The sequence below is a fragment of the Bos indicus genome, chromosome 1, assembly GCF_029378745.1.
Source record: "Bos indicus isolate NIAB-ARS_2022 breed Sahiwal x Tharparkar chromosome 1, NIAB-ARS_B.indTharparkar_mat_pri_1.0, whole genome shotgun sequence".
Lineage (NCBI taxonomy): Eukaryota > Metazoa > Chordata > Mammalia > Artiodactyla > Bovidae > Bos > Bos indicus.
This window is the reverse complement of record NC_091760.1, coordinates 27,300,419-27,321,256: the sequence shown is the minus strand read 5'-3', so window position 1 is coordinate 27,321,256 and position 20,838 is coordinate 27,300,419. Positions and strand designations below refer to the sequence as shown.

At 40.3% G+C, this 20,838-nt stretch overlaps 1 protein-coding gene across 6 annotated transcripts in view; it reads left to right on the top strand.

The window, feature by feature from the left end:
- The window catches only part of ROBO1 (roundabout guidance receptor 1), a 1,292,670-nt gene that overhangs the window by 823,756 nt on the left and 448,076 nt on the right, over positions 1 to 20,838 (top strand). Inside the window, exon 1 of one of the 6 annotated variants that reach the window (XM_070790364.1) lies at positions 1,809 to 3,279. The exons of the other annotated variants lie outside the window; for them this stretch is intronic. Coding sequence (XP_070646465.1) covers positions 3,225 to 3,279 — 55 coding nt within the window. The 5' untranslated portion in view covers positions 1,809 to 3,224. Of the gene's footprint in view, positions 1 to 1,808; positions 3,280 to 20,838 lie in introns of those variants that run through there. 6 annotated transcript variants of the gene reach the window in all.

Sequence of the window (20,838 nt, the reverse complement as noted above, 5' to 3'; positions counted from 1 at the left end):
TCAGTCAGCTTTCTCAGGATTAAACTATCTTTCACTTTCAGAGATAGGTGCTGTGAACCAGAGTTTCTTTGTACAAAATCCTGCTCCAAGGTCATTGGTTGTACCATCAGCAACTAAAATGAATGTATGATTCACTTTTAAAACTGTATCTTTTGTTAGGTAATGCATGTGCTCACTTTAAAAAATGTACAACAGTATTTAGAAAAGCATATATCCATTCCCATCTCTCCATCTATCATGCTTTCTCTTTCCCAGAGTCAACCACTGAAAGCAGATTCTGGTATTTCCTGATAGATGACAAATAAGCATCTTGAACTTCTTACAAGTAACTTGGCACATAATAATTTATTGAGAAGTATAACAGTGGTAAAGAACCCGCCTGCCAATGCAGGAGACATAAGAGACATGGATTCCATCCTGAGTCGGAAAAATCCCCTGGAGAAGGGCATGGCAACCCATTCCAGTATTCTTGCCTGGAGAATCCCATAGACAGAGGAGCCTGGCAGGCTACGGTCCATAGGGTCAGAAAGAGTTGGACGTGCCTGAAGCGACTTAGCACGCACAGGCACATAACAGCCCTCAATACCAATGCTGTTGTTGTTGTTCAGTTGCTAAACCCTGTCGGACTCTTTGTGACCCCGTGGACTATGCCAGGCACCCCTGCCCTTCACTATCTCAGGGAGTTTGGTCAAACTCGTGTTCATTGAGTCAATGATGCCATCCAACCATCTAATCCTCTGCCGCCTTCTTCTCTTTTGCCCTCAATCTTTCCCAGCATCAGGGTCTTTTCCAATGAGTTGTCTCTTTGCATCAGATGGCCAAAGTGTTGGTACCAGTATCTACCATTTATTGGGCACTCACTATGTCTTTGGAGAAGGACATGGCAATCCCCTCCAGTATTCTTGTGTGGAGAATCCCATGGACAGAGAAGCCTCGTGGCTACAGTCTATAAGGTGGCAAAGAGTTGGACACCACCGAAGCGACTTAGCACCCAGGCAACTTCCCTTGTGGCTCAGCTGATAAAGAATCTACCTGTGATGGGGAGACCTGGGTTCGATTCCTGGGTTGGGAGGAGGATCCCCTGGAGAAGGGAGCGGCTGCCCACTGCAGTATTCTGGCCTGGAGAATTCAGTCCATGGGGTCACAAAGAGTTGGACACCACTGAGTGACTTTCACTTCACTTCACTTCACACCATGTCTTGGGTGGTTTTTGTATAGTGCGTTTTTTAAAAGAAAGGAAGAAAAATGAATGAGTGAATGAATGAATGCAATAACATCCATCAAATGTGATAGTTTTGTTTTGCTTTCGATTTGTGAATATCTCAAGAGTTTCTGTTTCAGAAGGGAAAATGGAGATCTGGTCTGGTAACAGAGATAATAGCTGGTTGGTTGGTATTTTAGGGCGAGGTGCATGGGATGTTAAAGCCCACACCTTTTGGTTTTGAAACACAGAATGGGTTCTCCTATAAGCACAAACTCCAGAGTAGTCAAGGATGTTTTTTGCATATTTCCTCTTCCTTAGTTACCTCCCCATGGTTAGCATTCTGATACTGAGAGTCAATAAAGTTGAAGGAGAGGTATTTGGTTACAAAAAAAAAAAAAAAGTCCCCAGGACCCACCCCTGCGCCCCTCAAGGAGGTGGGTAGTCTTTCTACAAAAGCCTCAACAACCACAGTGTAAAATAAACTGATTTTTGTAATACAGTGCCCATCTCCTGATACATTTTACGTAGTTATTTCCCTGCTTCCTATCCCAAAGGTTCGTTTGCCCATATTTGATTTTTTTTCTTTCTTTCTTTTTTTTTTTTTTCTGTTTTAATGGGAATAGGGAAGGGTGAAGATAGAGTTATCTGAGAGTTCATCCAACTCCTGGAAGCGGTAGGGAAGAGGTTAAGCTGGACCGGAGGATTTTTGAAGTCTTTGGCTGGGAGGTTCCATTTGGAGAAAGGTGCAGGGGAGCCAGGGGTGGCAAGAGAAACAAGGCAAGTTCCCATTCGCTCGGATTTGTGATCCTGAGCAATTTGATTTCTCACCTGAGGGCGCAGTCGGGCACCCTGGCTCGTGGATGGAAATATTAACAAGCAGAACTTGCCAGGGAGGCGTCTGGAGAGTGTAACCTGACGCATGGAAAGGACCGCGCGGCCCCTTTAAGTGTTCTCGGGCCGGGAAAGAGAGGGAGGAAACTGGGAGCCGCGGGGAAGGTGGGGGAAACCCACAAACGACCGAGCCAGAGAAGGGGCAGCGTGAGAGCAGAAACTTCAGACGCTGCTGATCCCGGCGGAGCTCGGGTGAGCCGCAGCGGCCGTCACTCCCACCCGCAGCGGCACGCTCCTCGCCCCTCTCCGCTACCCCGGGGAGGTCCGGGAGCTGCCTCCCTGCCGCTACCACAAGCCTGGGCTGCGGGCAGCCGCCGCTTGGAACTTTGGGCTCCAGCGTCCCAGCCGCGGAGAGTTTGGGGTGCTTTGCGCACACGCCCCAACGGCGAGGGGTCTGAGGGATGGTGAGCGCAGCTCTGGGCTGGGAGCGCCCGGGAGGCGTGAGTGTGTCCGCGGACCGGCTGCAGTCCTTAGTGCCCTCCGCATCCCCCAAGTGATGGGAACAAGGGCCCGCCCAGGGAACCGCTGTCGCCGCACCGCCCCCTTGCTCGCCCCCAGCGCGCGGAGTCACCCAGGCACACCCCCGGCACCCTGTGCCTGCTCTCCAGAAGTGCTGCCGCTGCCTTTGCCGCCGGCGCGGGTGGCCAGCTGTTGACTGGGCTCGCCGATAGACGGAGAAGCACTTTTCGGCTCGCCCTAATCCGTTCTCACACCCCAACTTTGCCGCCGCGCCGGCCCTCGCCGCGGCGCTCGGGCGCACAGTGTGGGGGCGCACGCCGGGAGGCTTGGAGAGATCGAGGAGGAAGGAAACCGTACAACTGCTCTTCTGCTTCGGCTCTTTGTTGTTCGCTTTGGATGGTCCTTGGAAGTGGCCGAGCCGCCTCGGAAACCCTGGCGCCAGAGAAGGCAAACCTTGGAATCCTTAGTCTGCAAAGGGCTCTGAGATATTGACAACCGTCCGGAAAGGTGGACCAGTAATTGCCCTGAAAACTCCTGGCGGATTGACCCACGTTGCTTATATTAAGCCTTTGTGTGTAGTGTGTGTGGTGTGTGGCTTCATAAATTTGGGGACCTCATTTTTACTCCCTCCTCTTGGCATGAGACTGTATGCAGGATCCACCCGAGGACAATGATCGCGGAGCCTGCTCACTTTTACCTCTTTGGATTAATATGTCTCTGTTCAGGTAACCCCGCGTCGTCTTTCTTCACCCTTCATTCCCCCCTTGCACGCCTCCTCTCCACTTTCCCGAATCAACCCCGAACGGAATTTTGGCGACCTCTGCTTCCTTCCAAGGCCGGAGGGGCCCGACCCCTGGCAGGAGTTTTAGACGAAAGGGTTCTTAGATGGTACTTTGTGCTGTCCTTATTCCCCCATCCCCCAGGACCCTCCAAGCCTTTTCGCAGACCTAGGCCTTTTGCCAAGTTCGAGGCACGCCCAGATCTCTCCGGGCAAACGCACGTCTGAGCGCGGGGTGGAAGAGGCAGCGGGTGGCGGTGAGCCTGGGCCCTGAGGATGAGCCAAAGTCAGTCCGTTGGCTCGGCCGCGTCCCTGGGGAAGGGAGCTGTGCGCCCAGGGAGCGGCAGCCCAGAAACCCGTCAGGATTCCTGAACCTGGTCGTGCTATTCGCCCCTCCTCTTCCGAGCAAACGGGTTATTAGTAGTTGTTTTATGTAACCAAAGTCTGTAATTAAATTCGATGCTGAAGAAACTTCAGGAAATAACTCCTTCTTACGGTAGGATATAAACTAGCCACTCTGGCTGGCTGAGTTTAGAAGGGAAACAGGCGATTGCAAGTATCAGAAAGGGAACACTTAGTTGCCTGGGAATATTCATTGGCAAGGGAAAACCGAAGGCTGGATTTAGGATTTGGGGGATTCATTATGTAGTATGGAAACTCTTCATGTGAACCGTTGGAAGGATGCTGCAGTGGGGTACGTCTGACCTTAAGAGTGTACAATGCATCTACACTTACCAATAGTTTTCTGACACTCCCTAAGAAACTTTTAGTATGGGGGAACAGAGCCACGACTCAACTTTTCTTTCTTTCTTTTTGGTAGATTCTGGTTTCAATCAAGGATCCAATTTCAGGCCTTAAAACACACCACACACACACTCACACTGCACCACACACACACACACACACACACACACACACGCACTGCACCTCAGGGAATTTTTTATAGTCCTGTACTGAGCTTCAAGTTGCCTCAAGGCCTGTAGGTTAGAGTAACTCAGTTTCCGTGATTATGAAACAGTTTTGAAAGGTTAGTTTGAGATTTTTGTGGTCTATGGCTATAGTTTATATTTTGAAGAAGGCTTTTACATAAGGAAATATGTAAAAGAAAAACATACATCAGCCAAATGATAGCGAATAAACCCTTAAAATAGTTTCAGCCCACGAGATATGCTTTCTGACTAAAAGGAACCTTTGCAATGAAACTAAATGAGGAATTCATTAAATTGTTACTCCGTTGAAGAAAACAGAAAACTGAAGTTTTCATATATGTCACGGTGGAAGATGAATAGATGAAACCAACTCTTTGGGGCCACCTCTTCTTACTTCAGTTTCCCCTTTCTCTACTGTAGTTTCGGTTTTTTTTTTTTTTTTTTCTTCTTCTTAGTTTGCAGGTCTGAATGATTGAAAAGTTCCCCACCCTCACGACCTGGCGAGGATGCAAATCAGAAACATTCAGATCTGATCTCTCTATTTGTCTGTGTTTGCTGCGTCTCCCCCTAGTAATTTACAGCTTCAGATACCTTTGAGGTTTTTGTTGATTCACCTTCTCAGTTAAAGTTTATTCACGTGTGTAAAGTGAAGTGTCAGTGTGATAAATGACTGGAGAGCCAGATTACTGAAGATAGGAGGATTAATGGTCATTAGTCACTGTTTGAGCTGAGTTTGTATATGTTGGGACATTTTATCATGGCTGTAGATTAAAGATAGGGTCACACTAATAGGGTATCACTGAAAGCTGGTCACTTCAGCGTGCAAATTCTCTGTCTTCACTTGGAGAAATATCTTGGAGTGTGTGTACTGTCCTCTCAGATTTTGTAATTTGATGAGTACCTAGTATCTGAGATTTGTAGTTTAAATAGATATAAATCATTTAGACCTGAAATGATTTCTGGCTTTGTTTTTCTAAGTTAATTTTCCACTGAAGTCACTGATGATTTTCATAAGTCTTAAATTTTCTAATAGGTGTGGTCATCACTTTGTTGGCAGGATCAGAGCTGTGTCCTTGTGAGATGCTCTCTCATATTCAGCCTGAAGCTGTTCGTAGCTCTTCTGCTGACTTTAACTCCTGCTGTGCATTTGAACTTGGGGAGTCCAAGTTATTGGTCTGCTGAGGAGATTTCATGAGAGTGTGCTATTCTAAAGCCATCCTATTGATTTGAGTAAACCTTCACAGAACTCAGATAAGTAAGTCAAGTTGGGCGTGCTCAAGACATCTGGACAGGGAATGAATGAAGTTCTTGAAAGACTGTGTTTCGTATCTTGCCTCAAGCCTAAGATCACAGTCTATCACTTGTTAATGGAGTGTATTTAAGAGAAATGTGGTGAGTTTAAATAAATCAAAGTGTACCGAGGGGCTAAGGTACCTTCAACAAGATTTAACCTGTAAAAGCATCTATTGGTTGTCAGTTCTCTTTTTCTTTTTCTTTTAACCTGGCTGCCAACTTAACAAAGTCCAATAGTTTTCTTCAAACAGATTATACACTTCATGTTGATGTGTTGATGTCATACTTAAAATCAAATATTATATGTTTGCTTTTTGTAGCCTTTTATTACACTAATGCTACAATATATAACTTTTTATTCTAGGAAACCAAGATTTTGAAAAAAATAAGTATTTCTTTAGAAATACTTTTTTATAGTGAGTTTCTTTCATGTTTGTATACCTCATTTCTTTTCTGTGGAGAGCTAGACTTTTGGTGAGGGGAGCAGATGAAATAGCACTGGAAAAAAAAACAACAACCTGTGTGATCTCTCAGGACCTGATTCTAAACATTGTTTCCTTCTTTATGGACTACTCTCCTCAACTCCATTTGCTACAACCTGCTTTTAAGTGAAAAAAGTGGTTGAATTTCAGTTCAGACTTATGATGAGATCTGAACTTCAAATGAAGTGGAAATTCACTAGTGCTATCTTTCTGCTTTTTGGGGGGTGGGGGAGAGTCTTTTTCTCTTATTGGGAGGGAAATTTTTTAGGAAAGTTTCACTCTGTAATCCACTTATCTGGGTCTATGGTCTCTCTCTAACTGGAAGATTCTTTGGCAATTCTGGTAATTTCTTATTTTAAAATAAACTTGTTAGCTTTTAAATATACTTGCCTGAACACTGTGACATCTTTTAAAGCATACGATTTCTCGATAATGGGCCCTCTAATACATGAGATAATTGCAATGAAAATGTCTCAGAACAGTAAGTTTATCTGAAATTTTCCTTTAGTCTTCACCGTGACAAATGAAATATTCTTGTGTGAATTAGTGATATGAAATGCTAAACTTCAAACCTGTAATCACAGTTATTTGTTTGTTTATTTATTTTGCATGGAGTAGGTATAATTTAAAATACTGGGCAAGAGATATAAAATTGGCTGGGAAACTTAGAATAATAGCTTGCCAATGAAGATTGTAAATAGTTGAGTATGTATCATTTTCTATGTTTATAAGAGATGCTAGAGTAATCTCATGTTAATTTCTGGCTTTTGAAAAATGTTTAATTCTGGAAACAAAAATACAGCTGTCTTGAATGCTTGGAAAAATACAAGGAAATCAAAATTTTACTCAAAAATTAGACCTTAGGTAATCTTAAATAAATTAAGAAATTTGGTAATAATAAAGAAAAAAAAAAACCAGTAGAAGCAGAAGTCTAGAGAAGTACAGTAGAAGAACCAGATTCAGAATTAATCTATAATTAAGTTTTAAGCTATAGGAGGAGGAGGAGTGGCAATAGATAGAGCAGCCAAATCTGAGTGCACCCCTCTGACCACCCGTAGGACAAAAAGCAAATCTGAAAAGTGGACTCTTGAAAAATTGATGTCAAGGTATATGCTGTATGTTTAACAACTATATAGAGAGCTAGACTTTTTTAAAAAACTGAATAGTTTGGAAGATGGAATCATTTGGAAACAAAGGAGTAGTCTAAATCTTTAAAGAATTCGTAGAATTTTTTTTAAAGCTGCTAATTTAATAAGACTTTAGAATGTTGATTGCCTCAGTTTATTTAGTGGAGTGAAAAGCTAAGTCTTTACGTTCTGTATCACAGTTTTTGCTTAGAGGAGACCAGTGAAGTGAAAGAAAGAAATAATAATAATAAAAAAAAACTAGATTATGTTCAAATTCTGGGGTACCCTAAGAAACTTTATGATGATGACTATTACTGTTGCTATGAAGATATGACTATCATTTGTTGAACATTCACCATTATCTTGTTTAATGCTTGTAAGAACCCTATGACATAGGTGCTGTTATTAGTAAAATATTTCTTTATCTGTGTTTTATAGTCGTGTTTTATAGTTATAACATTATAGAGATGTTAGGAGATACAGATGAGAGGGGATTTGAACCAAGTTGATTCTAAAACCCTTAACCACTGTGCACTTTCCTAGTTGAAAGAGAGAAATGAAGGATTTAAAAGAAGAAAGATTATAGTTCAATCGTTTAATTTTAAAGCACGTCCACCAAATCCACCCAAACAAGACTGTGGTTTGAACACTTGAGAATTTGGAAGGGAGGCTTTTCTTATCCTGCCATTAAGTAAAGGATATTCAGATTTTTAGATCACTAGGTAAGACAGTGATTCTTTACCTTCAGTCAGCTCGCATCCAGCCTTTATCATGTCTGCATTTTCTGGCATGCTTAAAAATAGAGACTGAACAGAAGTCAAAACAATGACTTTTGGTGATGTGGAAACACACAATTGCAAGTTGTATTTTGAAAAACGAATGCCATCCTCATTCATGCACACTTGAGGAAAGATTTTGTTCTGGGTCCCAAGGCAAATAATTGGTGCTTATCAGGGAAGAGCCTGTGGAGAAGCAATCATTTCCCCTGGGGTTGCTTTTTCCTCTCTGGGTTGGGCATGGGCTTGTGGTCATTTAGTAGCAGATGAACCTTCTGCTTGACTGCTGTTCACAGATGACTCACTTCATGGTTACTGATCATGGAAGGGTGTTGTGTGTTAATACCTGGTTGATCAGCTGGTTGGAAACTGCTTATGCATAGCCAATAAAGTTGCCATCCTGTGGAGATCAAAGGCCACCTCCTTCCTTTACAATTCTGGATTACGATGGTTTCCTTTCTCCCTTCTCCCTCTTACCTTCAGCCCTTTCCTTCAATCTTGCTGTTGAAGGAAAGGAGGAAAAAAGATTATCTGTAGTGTACAGGGAGATAGCTTTGATCCCCACTCCATTGCCTCTCTCTTTCTCTTTTTTTTTTTTTTTTTTCCTCTTTCTCTTTTTAGCCTTCCAAAAGGCTATTTCTTTTTTTTTTTTTTTTTTGAGAGTTGTATTTTACTTGGTGGGAATTTTTTTTTTAATTTTATTTTATTTAACTTTACAATATTGTATTGGTTTTGCCATATATTACCTGTGGCAGATTCATTTTGATATATGGCAAAACCAAAAGGCTATTTCTAATGCTAGAAGGTGTCATGTTGCTTGCTTCATAGGGGAGCTCAATCTCTTTTTGCTTAAACCAAAACAGACTGCTACGAATTCCCTTACTTCTGTGATTTTACTTGGCTTCCAAACATCTTACAGCAATGTTGTTCCACATATAAAACAATATTTTGAACAGCATGACTGTGCATATCTTTCTGATTTAGTTCAGCGAGAGAAGAACCTTACCTCTTTGGTGTTCACAGCTGTCCATGGCTTAGAGCCAGAAAAGAATATCTGTTTATTTTCTTTAATTAACTTATTTTATTAAAGGAGGAGAGTGTATAGAAGGTAAACAATGGTAGACAAGGTTCTTGGATTGTGAGTTTCATGCTGAATAGTCTGTAGGCCTAATGCCTGTCACCTAGTTTGACAGATAAATGAACCATTAAAAAGCAGCACCAATGGATACAAACAAATGTCAGCAGAGCACTGTGGTTCTGCCTTAAGTGGGAATATGTATTTTTTATATCCAGCGAGTGATTTATATGCGGCATATAGGGAGTAGTAACAATACAGTATATTTCTGGGACCTTTTTTTTTTTTTTAATGATCATGTTAGTCTCCCATATTACAAAACATATTTTTAAAGCAATTCTGGCAAATAGTAGCTCATGGTTACACTTTCTCAAAATGCCCTTGATTGGATTTCAGAAAGTGTCAAGTTGGAGGTATGGGTCACCTGTGCCGGTTTCAGCTCATCTGTACATGCCCTGAAAACCAGGGACAGCTTATCCACAGTCAGCCATGAAAGGAGCGCGGAGTCTGGAACTTTGTCTCAGCTATTTGCAAGAGGTGTTGGTGGAAGAAAGTCAGGAGACCCGTCTTCCGTGGGCCTTGGTTCTTGGTAAAAACGCAAAGAAGAATCTTGAGTTCTCACCTGCTGCAAGAGAGTTTATTGAAGATTAAGAGAGAACAGAGAAAACACCTCAAGAGAGAGGTAGGCCAAGGCCTAGGAAGGCAGCGGCCCAGAGCGCTGAGGTGCAGAGTTTTTAATCCAGCTGGTCATTGATTGACAGTCTTAATTGACAGCTGCAGGTTTTATAACCAGAGGCTGTGATGTGCATGTTCTTCCTATAATTCAGCCTATTATAATTAGATATATGTATTCATAGAATATTTATGAACATTTAAGGAGCCCAATGAAACAAAGGTTACCTAAGGACATGATGATAGCTAGTGTGAGGTGTGCGTGAGTACCAGAATGGGGCACAAATCCTTCCAGTCGGCCAGTGGGGGATTTTTTCTGGTCCCCTGACCGTTTTAGAGTACTGATGCTGTGTTTGGGGCAGCATTGGTTAATAGTTGTTGGATATGGCAGCTGACTTGGATGCTTCTAGTGGCTCATGGCTAACTTGCTGTCTGACAGAGGTTCTGCTAAAAAATATAAGAGACCAAGTTTGTATCCCTGAAACACTCTGTGGATTCTTCTTTTTTATTTTATTATTTTTGACTATGCCATACAGCTTGTGGAAACCTGATTCCCTGACTGGGGATTGAACCTGGGCCCTCAGCAGTGAAAACAGAGAGTCCTAACCATGGGACCGCCAGGGAATTCCCTATAGATTCTTCTTTTACTGTGAGGAAAATTATTTTAGAAGTAATAAAATTGTTACATATGACCTTTTAGTAGTTTAAAAATCCTTTAAGGAATATGTTATCTCTCTCTTGATTTAGCTTAAAATTTCAAGGAAAATAATAAGAGATATGCTTCTATGACCATCAGGTTCTTTGAGGTGTGTTATGTATGGTCATAACTTATGCACCATTATGGAAAAACAATGTCAACTTGGTTGCTCATTCCTGGTTGTTAGCAGAAGAGGAGACAGAGGCTAGGTTTTATTTTTTCTCCACCCATGTGACCGAGGCCCTTTTTTGTCATTAGCAATCCCTGGTAGAATTTGAAAAGAAAATGGGGCCAATGAGTGAGTGAATCAGGCTACACTTGGCTGTTTCAAGATTATTTGGCATCAGATGGTGCTAATGAGGTACTTTCTCAAAATTTAAATCTCCAAACTTCAGTAACATGCATTCTCTGTTTTCTGTGTTAGCGTGTGATTGTTTTCTTCCACTAAAGATATACTAGGTTTTAGTTAGGTTAAAAGTGTCTGCCTTCAATTCCTTTCTTATATAAAGGAAATATAAAATGTACACTTTTTAGTCTTACTGATCTAAAGCTGAGTTTGTTTACTCAGGCTTGACTTAAAAGGCAGTCTTCTATTACTCGGAAACTTCACTAAAATGGTGTTTGTTCATATATCAAAGTGTTAAAATGCATTTGTAAGTGTTAACTGCACACCTCTGGGTAACTTTAAACTACTTCAGTTGCCTGGATTGGGAAGTAATTTCAGTATTTCCAGACCATTCAATTAGCAAGTTGTCTGACTAAAGTAAACTGGCTTGTACCGCTTGTGAGAGATAGACTCATCTGTTTTCTCCCTCATATTTGAAAAGAAGTGAACATTTCCTTAGCAATCTGGTGTTAAGTTTGGAATTGGGATTTGCTTAAATTAATGAACTTAGTATATTGCCAAAACCTAAAGATGTAGAAAGAAAATGGGAGATGGGCAGAAGTTTAGATACTGCACAGAGAGGAGGGGCATTTCTCTGACAAGATTGTTGCTTTTCATCAGCTAATAATTTGGAATTAGTAGATGCATCATGAAGGCAACTTTTATTTAGATTAAGTGTGTCCCGAGAGGAGCACTGCAGTATTTGGTCTATTTCTCTTGCTAAGCATCATTCCATCCCAGGAACTCATTCTTTCTTAGGACCCCACATTCAAAATTACCCTTTCAGCATTTTGTATTTGATATATTGAACAAAGTCCTTTAATAACCACACATAGTTATTAAATATATTATATATGTATAGATATATACATATATAGACTGATAATGAAAAATAATTAAATGATGAGATATGGATACAAATATGTATACTGAATCTGAAGGCTAGGAATCAATATCTCGAATAATAATTATTATAAAGTCTAAACATATAAAGTTACGGGCTGTCACGGTGCTCACACATCATACTTGATTCTACATTAAGAATGAAGGCATGGCTGTCATCCCTGCCTATCAGTATGGAAAAATGAGGCTCAGTAAAGTTTACTTCCTTGACTGGTTGCTCACCTAGGGTGGTGGAGTCAGAATTTGAAACCAGTCTGATCCCAAAATTTGGGGTCTTCACCATTATACACACAACACTGTTCCCTTCTGGGAAAATGATTGTAGATGAAACAGTATAAAAATGTGTATATATAACAAGGCCAAGATGCTTGTTTTGTGAAGGAACTTCCTTGTGCTGCCAGGCTGTTTTAGTTCCCTTTTAGATGATGGATTTTTCTGGTATATTTCATTGTCTGTTCCCCTCTTCTGCTTGTCACACGATAAGTAACAAAAAAAGAGTGTAACCCTGATAATACACATGATTAGATCACAGAAATATAAGTCCACCCCCATAACATGATCTGATGGAATTCAGTGTGTTCAGTTTGTGGAGTAAGTTTTAGATATTAATAGTAAAAACCAAGCAGGGTTTCCCTGGTGGCTCAGTAGTAAAGAATTGCTTGCAATGCAGGAGCCTTGGTTCCCTCTTGGGTCCAGAAGATCCCCTGGAGAAGGAAATGACAACCCACTTCAGTATTCTTGCTTGCAAATCCCATGGACAAGGGAGTCTGATGGGCTCAAATTCATGGGATCACAAGAGTGTTTTTTTGAGTTTAAAAATAGTGTAATCAGGAATATGATATATAAAATATATTAGGCAACAGCTTGGTTAGAATCTGTGATTCAGTTCATTTCAGGCACTCAGTCGTGTCCAACTCTGGAACCCCATGAACCACAGCACGCCAGGCCTCCCTGTCCATCACCAGCTCCCAGAGTTCACCCAAACTCATGTCCATTGAGTCGGTGATGCCATCCAACCATCTCATCCTCTGTAATACCCTTCTCCTCCTGCCCTCAATCTTTCCCAACATCAGGGTCTTTTCAAATGAGTCAGCTCTTCACATCAGATGGCCAAAGTATTGGAGTTTCAGCTTCAACATCAGTCCTTCCAATGAACACCCAGGACTGATCTCCTTTAGGATGGACTGGTTGGATCTCCTTGCAGTCCAAGGGACTCTCAAGAGTCTTTTCCAACACCACAGTTCAAAAGCATCAATTCTTCTGCACTCAGCTTTTTTTATAGTCCAACTCTCACATCCATACATGACTACTGGAAAAACCATAGCCTTGACTAGATGGACCTTTGTTGACAAAATAATGTCTCTGCTTTTTAATATGCTGTCTAGGTTGGTCATAACTTTCCTTCCAAGGAGTAAGTGTCTTTTAATTTCATGGCTGCAATCACCATCTGCAGTGAATTTGGAGCCCCCCAAAATAAAGTCAGCACTATTTCTACTGTTTCCCCATCTATTACTCATTAAGTGATGGGACTGGATGCCATGATCTTAGTTTTCTAAATGTTGAGCTTTAAGCCAACTTTTTCACTCTCCTATTTCACTTTCATCAAGAAGCTCTTTAGTTCCTCTTCACTTTCTGCCGTAAGGGTGCTGTCATCTGCATATCTGAGGTTATCGATATTTTTCTCAGCAATTTTGGTTCCAACTTGTGCTTCCTCCTGCCCAGCGTGTCTCATGATGTACTCTGCATATAAGTTAAATAAGCAGGGTGACCATATACAGCCTTGACATACTCCTTTTCCTATTTGGAACCAGTCTGTTGTTCCATGTCCAGTTCTAACTGTTGCTTCCTGACCTGCATACAGGTTTCTCAAGAGGCAGGTCAGGTGGTCTGGTATTCCCATGTCTTTCAGAATTTTCCACGGTTTATTGTGATCCACACATTCAAAGAATTTGGCATAGTCAATAAAGCAGAAATAGATGTTTTTCTGAAACTCTCTTGCTTTTTCGATGATCCATTTGATGTTGGCAATTTGATCTCTGGTTCCTCCGCCTTTTCTAAAACCATCTTGAACATCTGGAAGTTCACGGTTCATGTATTGCTGAAGTCTGGCTTGGAGAATTTTAAGCATTACTTTACTAGCGTGTGAGATGAGTGCAATTGTGTGGTAGTTTGAGCATTCTTTGGCATTGCCTCTCTTTGGTATTGGAATGAAAACTGATCTTTTCCAGTCCTGTGGCCACTGCTGAGTTTTCCAAATTTGCTGGCATACTGAGTTCAGAACTTTCACAGCATCATCTTTTATGATATGAAATAGCTTATCTGGAATTCCATCACCTCCACTAGCTTTGTTTGTAGTGATGCTTCCTAAGGCTCTCTTAACTTCACATTCCAGGATGTCTGGCTCTAGGTCAGTGATCACATCATCGTGTTTATCTGGGTCATGAAGATCTTTTTTGTACAGTTCCTCTGTGTATTCTTGCCACCTCTTCTTAATATCTTCTGCTTCTGTAAGGTCCATACCATTTCTGTCCTTTATCCAGCCCGTCTTTGCATGAAATGTTCCCTTGGTATCTCTAATTTTCTTGAAGAGATCTCTAGTCTTTCCCATTGTGTTGTTTTCCTCTATTTCTTTGCATTGATCGCTGAAGAAGGCTTTCTTATCTCTTCTTGCTATTCTTTGGAACTCTGCATTCAGATGCGTCTATCTTTCCTTTTCTCCTTTGCTTTTTGCTTCTCTTCTTTTCACAGCTATTTGTAAGGCCTCCTCGACAGCCATTTTGCTTTTTTGCATTTCTTTTTCTTGGGGATGGTCTTGATCCCTGTCTCCTGTACAGTGTCACGAACCTCATTCCATAGTTCATCAGGCACTCTATCTATCGGATCTAGTCCCTTAAATCTATTTCTCACTTCCACTGTATAGTCATAAGGGATTTGATTTAGGTCATACCTGAATGATCTAGTGGGTTTCCCCACTTTCTTCAATTTAAGTCTGAATTTGGCAATAAGGAGTTCAGGATCTTAGCCACAGTCAGCTCCCGGTCTTGTTTTTGCTGCTAGAGCTTCTCCATCTTTGGCTGCAAAGAATATAATCAGTCTGATTTCAGTGTTGACCATCTGGTGATGTCCATGTGTAGAGTCTTCTCTTGTGTTGTTGGAAGAAGGTGTTTGCTATGACCAGTGCTTTCTCTTGGCAAAACTCTATTAGCCTTTGCCCTGCTTCATTCCGTATTCCAAGGCCAAATTTGCCTGTTACTCCAGCTGTTTCTTGACTTCCTACTTTTGTATTCCAGTCCCCATAATGAAACGGACATCTTTTTTTGGGGGGTGGGGGGTGTTACTATGCCTTCATGGGAAATAGATGGGGAAACAGTGCAAACAGTGTCAGACTTTATTTTTTGGGGCTCCAAAATCACTGCAGATGGTGATTGCAGCCATGAAATTAAAAGACGCTTACTCCTTGGAAGGAAAGTTATGATCAACCTAGACAGCATATTTCAAAGCAGAGTTATTACTTTGCCAACAAAGGTCCGTCTTGTCAAGGCTATGGTTTTTCCAGTGGTCATGAATGGATGCGAGAGTTGGACTGTGAAGAAAGCTGAGTACCGAAGAATTAATGCTTCTGAACTGTGGTGTTGGAAAAGACTCTTGAGAGTCCCTTGGACTGCAAGGAGATCCAACCAGTCCATCCTAAAGGAGATCAGTCCTGGGTGTTCATTGGAAGGACTGATGCTGAAGCTGAAACTCCAATACTTAGGCCACCTCATGTGAAGAGTTGACTCATTGGAAAAGACCCTGATGCTGGGAGGGATTGGGGGCAGGAGGAGAAGGGGACAACAGAGGATGAGATGGCTGGATGGCATCACCGACTCAATGGACATGAGTTTGAGTGAACTCTGGGAGTTGGTGATGGACAGGGAGGCCTGGCGTGCTGTGATTCATGGGGTCGCAAAGAGTTGGATACGACTGAGCGATTGAACTGAACTTATCCCTTTAAAGTTGTAGCCTCAGATGGCAAGTTTTTTAGAAAACAAACAGTGTGGTGTTGGGAAACATGATCCCTGTGCTGTAATCAACACTCAGAAGTAATACAGTTGTCTTCTTTAAAAAAAAGTTACACTTTTGCTCTTCTTACTCTTTTACATAGATAAGTCTCATTAAAGGTTGTTCTGTAATTTCTGAGATGTTTTCTCTACTGAACTCAGTAGTCTTCCAAAGTTATTTCCAAATGTGTAGGTGGAATGGTACATTTCTGTTCTCATCTCTATGTCCGTAGGTTTATTACTTTTGTCGTTGGTGTCAGTTGCTAAGTCGTGTCTTTTTGCAGCCAGGGCTATGTCCATGGGAGTCTCCAGGCAGCAATACTGGAATACATAGGTTTATATGAAAATGAACATTTTCCCCAGTTTGTACCCTTTACCAATAATCAAAATGGTATCATATCTAAAACTCTCTGTTATATGAGACCTGGGGTCACAACCTTAAACTTTTTAGTCTGTCAAAATCTACTTGATAATAAATGTATTTCTATGCATTTATTGCTTTGCAGCCTACCATTCATTTGCATTTGATAATGCTATGTTAATTATTAATGTAGCTTAATAACATTATTTATTCCTCAGTAAATGATTTTCAATCTTGATTTTCTTGATTAGATAAATCAAGATTATTAATCTTGATAATAATGAAAAATTATTGTTAACCAACTGTCTTCTTTGTTGCTATTAGAGACTTTAAAGCATGTTTCAGACATACTTGATAATGTATAGGAGCTTTTAACACAGCATTCAGGTTGTGTACATATAGACAGGAAAATGAATGTTGAATCACAGGAGTGAATTGTTGGCAGTCTATGAATGAAAGATGTTTTCATATGATGGGAGAAGGGAAAATTACATTTGGGAACTGATGAGGGGATTTACTTAGTCAGCAAACTCGCCCTGAAATAAGTAGCTTGCCAAAAAGTGTTGAAAGAAAGAATAGAATGTCTTGTTGAGCAAAGTGAAGTATTAGAAAGGTGCCTCCAGGAGTGGTGATATGAAAAAATGACATAACTGTTTGAAGAGATGGATTTTACAGTTAATTGTTATAGAATTTCATTTATGACTCTATAATATTTTAGAGAATATTAATAATTGCATTCATTCTTTCGTTCATTTAATCGTCCTAGCAGGTAACAAATTATTTTAAAAAATCTCAATCCTTGCACTTAAGGAAAATATACTAAATGGTTGATTGCCCAATGGGTAATTTAATACAGGAGTGCCTTGTGAGCCTATGGTTGGACCGTAAAGAGCTTCTGCCAAGTGGAGAAGAGGTGATAAAAAAATAAATTAAATTTGATAAGCAGAATTCTTATAACTGAGATAGTTACTTTTTGGTATATTCTCTGAGGGTATGTATGCATAGCAGTATACAGATAAATACATCTAAATATAATGATATATGTTTTATTTTTCTTAACCTATCAGAGAATCATTTGGACACTATTTTAGAACAGCTTTATTTCTATGCTTCTACTCTCTCTGCAGTATCCTAACAACTATTCTTTATCCCACCCTCATTACTTTCTGTGACAGGAATCATCTCCTCATATCATAGAAGATTCCATTTATAATTTTTGTGTAAATTTCCTCATTAATTAAGTTAAAATTCAACTCTATTTCCTATTCTACTGGACTCTGTTTTATCCTCCAAACTACCCATGGTAAATTCAGTCCAGTTTCTAAATGAAACTGTTTCCATTTTGAAGACAGTTAAGCTCTTTTTAAATTTTCTGTTCTCTGTAGACAAGATACCCATTTTCTTCCAATTTTGTTTTTTCCATAAAGAGTCATTTCACTTGGTTATGTTATTTTGATGTTATTGTTTTTAATATATATTTTGTCAGTGTCCTAAAGTGTAACATGGATGTTGAGGATCTTGTTTTATTTTTTAGTAAAAATGTAGATAACTTCTTCCTAGTGTTCAAATAAAGATTTCATTTAAAATTTCTGTCAGTAATTAGCAATATAATGCTTTTCTGGATCAGGAGATTTAAAATTTATTAATAAGCTAGATACTTATCTCCCCACCTTCATTTACCACTGAACCGTCTTCAGACTGCTCTTCCTGGTCTGAAGTCATGATTGTTGGCAGGGAAGATAAGAAAACATTCAATTTGTGAGATTCTGTTTTTCTTTTCTGATAATATTTTATAATGGTTGAAAACAGATGCCAGTACAGGGCCTATGATAGCAAGGCCCTGTATCAGGTCTAAGGGATGGCTGACTGGATGTTGCCATGGAGATATGTGGACTTATGGTACATACACTCTCAGAGTTTTCAAGAAGAGGCAAAAGTCTATGTTTTAAAGTAAAATCTCCCAGCTGACAAATGGGGATACTTAAGTCCAAATAATAATAATAACAACAATAATATGTCATCACAGCAACTGTGACCAACAGATCATCATTTTGTATTTATAATTTTACATCATCCATCTCATATAGAACTGACTTACTTGTTGGTGTTTGAAAGAAAGTGAAGTCGCGCAGTTGTGTCCGACTCTTTGTGACCCTGTGGACTGTAGCCTACCAGGCTCCTCCGTCCATGAGATTCTCCAGGCAAGAATACTGGAGTGGGTTGTCATTTCCTTCTCCAGGGAATCTTCCCGACCCAGGGATTGAACCCGGGTCTTCCGCATGGGAGGCAGACACTTTAACCTCTGAGACACCAGGGAAGCCTGTTGGTGTTTATTCCTACTCTAAAAACATCAGTATCCCCTCACTCTCTGTTCTCTTCAGCATTTTAGAAGCTTTTACTTTTCTGGTGTTTGGTCATCCTCACTGTATTGTTACTAGCTAAATAGTTAGATAATGGCTTATTTATTTAACCAAAAGCTTCTGCCTTTATTGGGAGTTATTTACATTTTACAAACTGTTGAAGTTTGTAAAGTGAAGACAAAGTGATCAGTTTGACTGTTTATGTTTATTCTTTTGTCCTAAAGCTAACAAACAAAGAAAACAAAACCACAAGTCCTTTGATGAGCTAAGAGCCTCTGATGAACTTGAATAAATAAATATATTCTTGAATAAGAGGGGAAATTGTCAACAGAGACCATCTAAATGTTTACTGACTGCCATTAAGAGACACACCACTGTGTTGCATATAAATTACAGGTTGAGAACGACCATTGAGGAAATCTGAAGAAATAGAAGTAAAACTGGGGCTAAGGCTGAATTGCAAAGAAGCCTTTACCTTCTGCATATATTTGTTGTAGGATCGTTTCTAAAACCTAGTTTCCCATATTTGTTTTATTATTGGTTTTATAGACCATTAGCTCTTTGACAGAAGTATTATCAGGAGAGACGTTTAATCTAAAGGGTCAGTAATCATTGCCAATTGAATATTAACGAGAAATGAAAATAAAGCATCTCAGAAATAATTTTCAGTGAAAATGTTATTTAATTTACAAGATATTGATTTATGCACAGCTTTTAAGAGCATATCTAGCATTTCTGTGAGGAAACTTTGTGCATAATTCATATTTATTTCTAAAATGGTGTTTGGAGGATTTCTTTAGGTGACATAGAAATGAGATAATTTGCTCAGGTGTTCAAGCTATACTGCAAAGCTAAGTACATATGGAGAAACTTTTGTTAACTTAAAAAAAAAAAAAAAAAAACCACCAAAACCCAACTGGTCATTTCTTACCAAATCTAAGTAAAATATTCCACTCTGGAAAAATTTCTTGTCTTCATTATGTTTCACTGTAAAGTAGGCAGAATTTCTTTTTTGTCTTCCAACGACTCATCCTGCTGGGAAAATATGGCAGAGTCCCATCGGGGGTCATTAAGAGCATTACTCATGTTAGACATCTATCATGGGCAGCCCTCCTCATGCTAAATTCTAGAGCCATGGCTTGCGAATAATATGAGATGCTCACAGGCACGAGGCAGGGAATAATGTTGGAGTGGAAGAAGGTCAAGCCACGGGCAGGGGAAGAGGTCAGAAGCAGTAATGTGCCCTGAGCAATGAGAGCTGATTCATCTGAAGCTGGAAACTGTCACCAGCATTTCATTGTCCACAGGAGGCATGTTTAAAGATGAGCATCATTTGATGCTCTGAGAAAATAGCTTGCTAATAATAATGGATTCTTCACCACCTCCATGTGTATTTGGAAATTTTTTCTCTAGTTGAGAACTGCAGCCTTTAAGAAAATGAAGTGAAAACCTATTGGCTAATTTGCCTAAGTCTTGTTGATTTCTATTGTCCGTTTCTTGTCCCTATTCTTTCCATATAAACACTCTTCCTTTTCTGTGAATCACAGAAATGTTATGTGCAATTTATTTTCTTTTTCTTTTTTTTTGCAATTTATTTTCTTGTGAGAGAATACCTTGTCTTTGGATGTATTGGCCTTATTGATTTGATTGTATTGATTGCACACCTGCCTGATTAGGGTTCCTTGCCTATGAACCAAATTTCAGCCTCTTATTCCTCTGACTCTTCTAATGCTGTTTCTCGGGTTGGGACTGCTCTATCTAAATCTGTTTCTTTACCTCCTTTACCTCCCTTTCCCCCCATCCCAACTACTGTTTGGCCTAATGAATAAATTAGGTGTCTGTTTCTCCAGAAGCAACCCTTTTCACCCCTTCTACCCATCCAGTGTAGATTGGATGTACTCCTTTTGTGTTTCCCTGGGGTCTTTCCCCACAGTTCAGTGATAAAGAATCTGCCTGCAATGCAGGAGACCAGGGTTCAGTTCTTGGGTTGGGAAGATCCCCTGGCGAAGGGATTGGCAACCCACTCCAGTATTCTTCCCTGGAGAATTCTATGGGACAGAGGAGTCTGGCGGGCTACAGTCCATGGGGTCACAAAGAGTCAGACAGGACTGAAGCTACTTAGCATGCATGCATGCATTATGTGTTTCCCTAGCAGTCTGCAGAACCGTGACCTTACCCAGCATCATGTGTTTCATTTACTTATCTAGGTCTTCTTTCAAACTATGAGGGTCTATAGCTACTAAGTGTTACAACTAACACATTCAGTGGATTAATTGATTCAGTACAAAAATTTATTTGCTTCGACAGGGGTTATAAAAGGAATTAATACTCCCTCTTGTTTTTAGATAAAATTTCAGTCTTTTAGAAACAGACATGTGAGTAATTGGAAAGAGGAAAAACCTAAAT